General features: G+C 45.2%; 1 protein-coding gene across 2 annotated transcripts; it reads left to right on the top strand.

Moving 5' to 3' along the window:
* The first annotated feature begins 1,060 nt into the window (after positions 1-1,060).
* Positions 1,061-9,573, top strand: inka2 (inka box actin regulator 2). Of its 2 annotated transcripts, none has more exons than XM_038820716.1 (2): positions 1,061-1,503; positions 7,459-9,573. In XM_038820716.1, the coding sequence occupies exon 2, from the start codon at positions 7,465-7,467 to the stop codon at positions 8,521-8,523; it is 1,059 nt and encodes a 352-aa protein (XP_038676644.1). In that variant the 5' UTR covers positions 1,061-1,503; positions 7,459-7,464; the 3' UTR covers positions 8,524-9,573. The 2 variants fall into 2 exon arrangements, with proteins under 2 accessions (XP_038676644.1, XP_038676643.1); XM_038820715.1 differs by having other exon boundaries at positions 1,063-1,498.
* The last annotated feature ends 436 nt before the right edge of the window (positions 9,574-10,009 follow it).

Genomic DNA, 10,009 nt, shown 5'->3' with positions numbered 1-10,009 from the left:
GCCTAAAGTTCTGTCACTGATCAGGAGCCAAGAAATGTGAGGACTTCACTCCTGGCATTTTCTGATCTGGCTCTGACCTCCAAAGTGTTGGTGTCACACCGTACACGACACATTGGGAACACATAAGCGATATTTAAGTGGTGCTTCTGTAAGTCCCAGACAGGGGCACTGCATGTTTCTTTTTCTACGTTCAGCAATATAACAGGAATTGTGAGTGTGCATGCTGTTCACCATATTGGACACCAAATGATTATAAAACTGCCAAGGCATCTACTAATTCCTAGGCCCCACTGCCCAGGCTCCACTTGGCCAACATATAAAAAAGGCAGCTTTAGAAGGTATCGCTGCCTTGACTCATCTCAACAGTAGGAGGCCATTCAGCCCCTCGGGCCAGCATTTACCAGCACACAGTGGCAGCCACATGCATCACCGATCGGCAAGATGCACGACAGCAACTCGCCGAGACTCCATCGACCTTATCTTCCTAACCTGCGACCTCTATCGTCCGGGATGACAAGGGCAGCAGGCACACAGGAACACCACCCGCTGCCAGGTTCCCCTCCAAGTCAAACCCCGTCCTGATTTAGAAATATATCGTCGTTCCTTCACTGTGGCCGGGACAACGTCCTGGAACGCCCTCCCTAACAGCACTGTGGGGTGTACCTACACCACGTGAACGGCAGCGGTTCAAGAAGGTGGTTCACCACCACTTTCTCAATGGCAGTTAGGCAGGGGCAATAAATACTGGCCTAGCCCGCATACTGTGAATTACTAAATATAAATAGTGGCTGACCTCTGTCTTTTAACTGCATCCACCTGCTTTGAGTTCACGAGCATTCATACCCTTGCACACCACAGTCTATCAGCCTCTTGTCTGAAATTTTCTATTGGACCCCAGCCTCAAAAGCTCTTTGGGGGGGGGGGGGGGGGGGAGTTGCAGATTTTCACTCTCCCTTGTGTAAGTGGCGTCAAAGTCAGAAAGGAACATAAACAGGACTGGCAGGAATGTATTGTGGGGGGGGGGGGGGGGGAGATAAAGAGACTGTCTCTAAAATATATTTATTACAATAATCAGAAGATAAAATGACTGTCGTGTCAAGGGAAGAAGGAAATAAGAGAGGAAGGATGTCGGTAAAAGCCTAGCTAATGATCAATAGGTCAGTGCTGAGGGGACGGTAATATGATACCAAATCCAGCAAACACTTGCACTGTACAGACTCGGCCAGACGTAAGTGGGACTATGCAAAGCCAACCTCTCTAAGCAGCCCTCCCTCTCTCTCTCTCTCTCTGTGTAATTCAGACTGGCTGACAGACAGAGGGATACTGTACCCAGAGGCTGCACATTCTTCCCAATGGACACGTGGATGGTGCTGAATTCTGTTCGGGTGGTGTAGATTAATGTTTTGACCCTCTATAACTTTTTTTTTGCTTTTGTTTGATTCTCCCCCCGATAAAGGGGACCATGGACAACAGCCTGCGCCGTCTGAAGCAAGAGTTGGTAAGGTGAACTCAGTTTACTTGGAAGTTTTGTGTATGTGTGTGTGAGTGTGTGTGTGTGTGTGTGGGGGGGGGGGGGGGGGGGGCATGGGTATGTGTGAGTGGGTGTGTGTGTGTGCATGGGTGTGTGTGTGTATGGGTGGGTGGGTGTGTGTATGGGTGTGTGTGGGTGTGTGTGGGTGGGTGGGTGTGGGGGTGAGTGTGTGTGTGTGTGTATAGATGGGTGTGTGTGTATGGGTGGGTGTGTGTATGTATGGGTGTGTGGGTGTGTATGGGTGTGTGTGTGTGGATGTGTGTATGGGTTGGTGTGGGTGTGTATTTGTATGGGTGTGTGTGTGTAGGTAGGTGGGTGGATGTGTGTGTGTGTATGGGTGGGTGTGTGTGTGTGTGTGTATGGGTGTGTGTATGGGTTGGTGTGGGTTTGTATTTGCATGTGTGTGTGTGTATGGGTGGATGTATGTGTGTGTGTGTGAGTATGGGTGGGTGTGTGTGTGTCTGGGTGTATGGGTGTGTGTGTGAGTATGGGTGGGTGTGTGTGTGTATGGGTGTGTGTGTGGGTGTGTGTGTGTATGGGTTGGTGTGAGTGTGTATTTGTATGGGTGTGTGTGTGTGTCTGGGTGGGTGGGTGTGTGTGTGTCTGGGTGTGTGTGTGTGTGTCTGTGTGTGTGTGTGTGTGTGTGTCTGGGTGTGTGTGCGTGCGTGTGGGTGGGTGTACGTGTGTGTCTGGGTGGGTGGGTGCTGTTCTTGTCTCTCACAAGAGTGGGACGATTCATGTGAAGTTACCCCAGGCTTGTACGCGTTCACAAAGCGAGCCGTTTTTGTATATCAAATATTTAACTATTGTCTCCATCGAGTTCCTAATTCAATTCAACCATTTAGGGAATAATAGATTGTGAAGGTGTTGGAATGTTGAAATTTCAGCATTTCCATCTGCCCCTGCAGTAAAGTGCAACCGAATAATGCTGAAGTCAACTACAATTCTGTAAATATAATTCATTTCCCAGATTGGGTCAGATGGAAATCAGTGCATTCAGCTCATTATTACTTGCCCTTTTCTTTGGCGGGGGGGGGGGGGGGGGGGGAGAGCTGAATTCCTTGTGTATAAATTAACACCTTCTAGGATTTCGTGTCACTTTTGTTATGTGTGTGTTGTGTTTTATTAGTGTGGTGGAGGGGGTTCTAACACAGGACCCTCCCATCCAGCCATTCTCCCCATCCCAGTGCCCTCAATTACAGAGAGGTTAGAGAGGCTTCTCGCCTCTGGAAGGGGGTCGCCCTCAATATGTAGGGACACAAGTAGAATGACTCCTACTCTATTGAGGGGAAAGGAAGCTTCATTTGCAAATAAATCCCTCCTGACAAGACTGGAGTCACTCACTGGCTGCATCACACTCAGTAGAAATCTGATTTTTTTTTTAAGATTGCATGGGACTCCGGAATTATTAACAATCCGAAATTGTGCCCATTTTTCCTTCAGCAAAATTAAACTGCCCCGTTGAACATGATTCATACGATTCCCAAACGCACGCATTCTGCCGAAAAAACACTCGGATTGAAAGCATTGGTGTGGAAAACATTTTAATATCCTTCCGTCTCCTCGGTTTTCATTCACCGCTGCTGACTGTGAGCAGCACTCCGTTCAAATGCAGCCAGCAAAAAGACACAAAAACACACTCACAGACACAGACATTCGCACAGAGAGACACACACATAGACACACTCACAGACACAGACATTCGCACAGAGAGACACACACATAGACACACACAGACACAGACATTCACACAGAGAGGCACACACAGAGAGACACACACACACAGAGAGACACACACATAGAGACACACAGACAGACATTCACACATAGAGACACACATAGAGACACACACAGACACAGACATTCACACAGAGAGACACACACATAGAGACACACAGACAGACATTCACACAGAGAGACACACACATAGACACACACAGACACAGACATTCACACAGAGAGACACACACATAGAGACACACAGACACAGACATTCACACAGAGACACACATAGAGACACACAGACACAGACATTCGCACAGAGAGACACACACATAGAGACACACATTCACACAGAGAGACACACATAGAGACACACAGACACAGACATTCACACAGAGAGACACACACATAGAGACATACACAGACACAGACAGTCACACAGAGAGACACACATAGAGACACACAGACACAGACATTCACACAGACACAGACATTCACACAGAGAGATACACACATAGAGACACTCACAGACACAGACAGTCACACAGAGAGACACACATAGAGACACACAGACACAGACATTCACACAGACACAGACATTCACACAGAGAGATACACACATAGAGACACTCACAGACACAGACATTCACACAGAGAGACACACACATAGAGACACACAGACACAGACATTCACACAGAGAGACACACAGAGACACACAGAGACACAATTAGAGACACACAGACACAGACATTCACACAGAGAAACACACATAGAGACACACAGACACATAGAGACACACAGACACAGACATTCACACATAGAAACACACATAGAGACACACAGACACAGACAGTCACACAGAGAGACACACACATAGAGACACACACAGACACAGACATTCACACAGAGAGACACACACAGATACACACACAGAGACACACACATAGAGACACACACAGACACAGACATTCACACAGAGAGACACACACATAGAGACACACACAGACACAGACATTCACACAGAGAGACACACACATAGAGACACACACAGGCACAGACATTCACACAGAGAGACATACACATAGAGACACACACAGACACAGACATTCACACAGAGAGACACACATAGAGACACACACAGACACAGACATTCACACAGAGAGACACACACATAGAGACACACACAGACACAGACATTCACACAGAGAGACATACACATAGAGACACACACAGACACAGACATTCACACATAGAGACACACACAGGCACAGACATTCACACAGAGAGACACACACATAGAGACACACACAGACACAGACATTCACAGACACAGACATAGAGACACACACACAGACACACACAGACACAGACAGTCACACAGAGAGACATACACATAGAGATACACACACAGACACAGACATTCACACAGAGAGACACACACATAGAGACACACACAGACACAGACATTCACACAGAGAGACACACACACACAGACATTCACACAGAGACACACACAGACATTCACACAGAGAGACACACACACACAGACATTCACACAGAGACACACAGACACAGACATTCACACAGAGAGACACACATAGAGACACACACACACAGACATTCACAAAGAGACACACACACAGACAGATATTCACACATAGAGGCACACACAGCGACACATACACACACAGACATTCACGCAGAGAGACACACACACAGACATTCACGCAGAGAGACACACACACACACACACAGACATTCACACAGAGAGACACACACACATAGACATTCACACAGAGAGACACACACACACAGACATTCACACAGAAACACACACACAGATATTCACACAGAGAGACACACACACACAGACATTCACACAGAGAGACACACACACAGACATTCACACAGAGACACACACAGACAGACATTCACACAGAGAGACACACACACACAGACATTCACACAGAGAGACACACACACACAGACATTCACACAGAGAGACACACACACAGACATTCACACAGAGAGACACACACACACACACAGACATTCACGCAGAGAGACACACACACACAGACATTCACACAGAGAGACACACACACACAGACATTCACACAGAGAGACACACACACAGACATTCACACAGAGAGACACACACAGACACAGACATTCACACAGAGAGACACACACACAGACATTCACACAAAGACACACACAGAGGGGCAGCACGGTGGCAGAGTGGTTAGCATTGTTGCCTTACGGCGCCGAGGTCGCAGGTTCGATCTTGGCTCTGGGCCACTGTCCGAGTAGACTTTGCACATTCTCCCCGTCTTTGCGTGGGTTTCACTCTCACAACCCAAAGATGTGCAGGGTAGGTGGATTGAACATGCTAAATTGCCCCTTAATTGGAAAAAATGAATTGGTTACTCTAAATTCATTTAAAAAAAAGAGAGACACATACAGACATTCACACACAGACACGTGCACACACAGACATTCACACAGAGAAACACACTCACAAACATTCACACAGAGAGACACACACACAGACACACACAAAACACACATTCACACAGAGAGACACACAAAACTCACATATTCACAGAGAGAGACACACAGGCACCATACAGAAGCACACATTCACACAGAGAGACACACAAAGAGACGCACACAGACAAACATACACACAAAAAAACAGGCACACAATTAGACAAAAACATACAGACACACAAAACCATACATTCACAGAGAGAGACACACGCACACACAGACACACAAAAAACACAGAAAAAACACCAACTCACAAAAACACACACACACAACAGCCGATGCCTGAATTAAAACAATAAAAGTTCATATCTAACTCTGATTATGTGTTCTTATGTTGAATCCACCCATTAAAGTAACCAGACAAAATATACCAGAGCAGTTCCTTCAGACTTATCAGCAGCAGACAAAGCTTTCAGACAGATTTTAATAAACATTTTATTTGATTGATATAGAACCCGACTGACCTCCGTGAAATATTAATGCTTATTAAAGCCTTGTCACTTGTCATGATATTTCGGGTGTAAGAAAAATATTTGAAGCGCACCTTGGGGTGATGATTAACTGGATCAACCAAGCGACACCCATCTAGCATATGGCCAACGTTTGATGGTCTTGTATTTGTCACCAGATTCCTTGTCAATCAACATTAATAAAACACAGCTCCTTTGAAAGGGGCTTTATTCATCACACTCAGTGATGGGACAGTGCTTGTGCAGGAAGAAAATGATGTCTTAGACCAGATATGCTATTGTCAATTAAACAAGAGGTTAAGATTAGAAAGTTACAGTAGATCATAAAAAGGTTCCTGTCCTGCTGTTCAACAGCAAAGTGAATCTATGAACAAAATAACCAAACTCCCACTGGTGTCGACTGTATGGAAGAATATATATATATATATATATAAAATATATCCTTAATTATGTATATATATATATGGCTATGTATATTAGCGAGAGGAACATTTAAAATATTTTCAGTAGGATTCATTTACAAATCTTTAACTTAATCCCACATTAAGCCTTTATTTCTGATGTCGATGGAATTGTTTTATTAAAAACTGATTTGTTGACACGTCTGGGGAATACTTTTCGTCCTGGGACTTGCATCAAGTTTTGGGGCATTTCTACAGGGAAAATTAGTTGGCAAAGCTCGCTGACGTTGTAGATATCCCTTGACAGCTCAATTGCGATTAAACCACTCGAGGGAGACTTAAAGCAGAAGCCAGATCACAAACACAGATCCCTTCCTGGAAAAAGACCCTAAAAGTTCAATTTTTCATCCCTATATTCTACCTTTCCCTCAATATCTTGTTAGAATGTTTTGAAAATCATATGAGCTTGGGAAACTGCTTTGGTGCATGTTATATTTGTATTCAGTGATTTGACACTGTGCAGGGGATCATTTAGAGTTATTTAATAAGGGCTTTGTTAGTCCCTGTAGATGGTCAGGCAAATAGAAAATTATTATTCGTCTTTTATATAAATGCTCTGGGAAGAGGAGGGGAGGGACAATGTTGCGAATTGGTGAGCAAGCAAGTGGATGCCTTGTGCAGATGATGTTTGTTAGTAGATGGAAATAACATAGAGATGCTTTCAATGTATTCTGCTAATGTAATGCTGCAGTGCTAATTGTGTACAATGTGCATTGACAGCAATCTATGAAGGAGGCTGGAGATGGGTTGCAGGACCAGATGAATTCTATGATGGGCGCCCTCCAGGAGCTGAAACTTCTCCAAGTGCAGACAGCTTTGGAACAGTTGGAGATCTCAGGGCGCCAGAGTCAAGCTTCATCCATCACTAGCAGCCAGCAACGATTGAGGAACGGGAAGGACGAACCCAAGAGCATTGAGGGCTGGCCAGGCTCCAAGATAGAGAGGAAAATCTCCAAACCCAACAGCAGCAAACTACGTGCATCGAGCCTCTCAAATTTCCCAGGGCAGCCTGAAAAACCCATGGACTGGTGGCTAGGGGAATATCTAAAGGAGGCTCCTTGTGAAGAAATGCAGTCATCAGCATTATTATCGAAGCCTCTTGATCACCTGAAGGATGCCCCATCATCAGCTTTATCCAGACTGGACCTCGACAAGCAGATCCAGGCTGTTGCCCCGCCAGAGGTCCACAGGCTCCCTACAGCAAGCAAATCGGGCAGTAAGACAAGACAAGACTGCAACGCCTCAGATGACTGGACCTCCTCTCTGCTCTCCCAAAGTAGAAATAGACAACCCCTCATTTTGGGGGACAACGTCTTTGCTGACTTGGTGGGCAATTGGTTGGACTTGCCTGAGTTGGAGAAGAAGCCCCATTCTGCCTCCTTGGATGGGAGAGGTCGACATGACCACGTCCCCATGCTCAGCAGATCTCAGGAATTCCAGAAAAAATTGAACCTCACCGCCAATATCTTCAAGAAGCTGCTGAGAAGCGTCCGGCCTGATAAAAGCAAGCGGGCAAAGGAGAAGTGCAGCCAGGTGCCAGCGAGTAACCCAGGAGATGCCATCACCAAGAGGTCCACCAAGGGATCCAAGCAGAAGGTGACTTTTTACTTTGCGCTGCGAGGGAGCAACAATCAGAACAGCAAGGTTCAGGATGGATGTGGGAGCTGTTGTACCACATTATTGGATGAAAGGAATATGAAATCCAACAATTGCACGAATAAACTGGTCCAGGCAGTGGCTGAGAAACAGTCTCAGTTTGACTATAACACTGTAGTTTGGGTGTGATTTCAAATGTGAAAATTTTGAAAGAAAATGAATTGCACTTAATTTCCTTTGCACCCTTGAGTGGCCCCAGAGACAGCGGGATCAATATTGTTTACAGTACCTTTTGTTCTTCTTTTTGAATATTTGAATGTCAAGAGTGAAATATGTCGTGACTAGTTGTCAGATGAAACATATTCAAGCTACTTTTCTCTCTGTTTGCTACATTTTACATTAAGACAAGCGTAGCTGAAGTGCATCGCCCTGCAAGTTGTCTGCAACGTCACCATGATCCAAATGGGATAGCTTCATCTCGCCTGCGCTCCCTTTTCAGAAAGTGAGGACTCCCATTGTTCCCTTGCTCACCTCCTGAAGGAGCTGACCTTTTCTGGGCTACCGTTCCTGGAGGCCCTCCAGCTTCCGATCCATTTTATTCTTAACGTGCCAGGCTTCCACTGAGTCAGCTGGACATTTGACACCAGAACTTGGTTTTTGCCGTGTCCTGATCCTGTTTTCTGCTGATGGCTCCCCAGCCGGGAGCACCTGGATAATGATCGGGTGACACCAACTGATTGTTGCCTTTCTTAGATATACTGAAGGGAACCGGAATGCCCCACCTAATGCCCCAACTGGCATCAGCTGAGTGGATCATCCTGGGGTGTGTTATTCAATACCACAAACAGCGGTACATTCAATAACTGAGTCATAAATGGGGTCACGCACCCCTCAAACCTCTTGTCACTATTTGCCTGTGCTTAAGAAGATTATTTTCTTTCTTAGCCTGTAAGCTCTAATCGACACCTCAAACCTATATTTGTAATCACAAGATGAGTGGCCATTTTCCTCATACTATAACGATGGTAGGACAGCTTCATTAGATGAATGTGAATATTATGTGGTTTGTGAATGAGTGAGGTGAAACATTAAGATTTTGTTTGTATTTAGTATCTGATTTGGTTGTTAATTCTGCGATGTGGTAGAATAGGGAGATATTATAGATGCTTCTCATGGCCAATATAGATAGGGACACACAGCTGGGAGATTTAATAAATGTTGACAGTGTCTACATTGAAACAAGGCTGGCTGATTTTTAATACTTTGTTATGAATCTTGAGGATAATGTGATTCTTCGCTGACATGTTATTTTTAGACACATTTTCTTCCCTGTGCTCAATGATCTATATTGGCTCCCAGCCCAGTGGCACCTTGATTATGTTTTTAATTCTCACCCTCATGTTCAATTCGCTTGATGGCCTCTCACTTGTCTGTGAGAGCCCTACAACTAACTTTCCCAGATCTCTGCAGTCAGCTAATTCTGCACTAATCCTCGACTTTCATTATTTTCCTATCAGAGGTCTTCATCTGCCTAAGCTCTGGAATTCCCTCCCTATTCCTTGCCGTTGTTCCTCTTGTGAGACATTCATTATATTTGATCTCTTTGACCAAGTCTTTTTTCCCGTTCTAACATCTCCTTCTATCGCTCAGTGTCAACTTTTGCCTGAGTATATTC

This window comes from Scyliorhinus canicula, chromosome 15 (assembly GCF_902713615.1).
Source record: "Scyliorhinus canicula chromosome 15, sScyCan1.1, whole genome shotgun sequence".
Taxonomy (NCBI): domain Eukaryota; kingdom Metazoa; phylum Chordata; class Chondrichthyes; order Carcharhiniformes; family Scyliorhinidae; genus Scyliorhinus; species Scyliorhinus canicula.
Note: the sequence above shows the minus strand (reverse complement) of the source record. Positions and strands in the feature narration are given on the sequence as shown.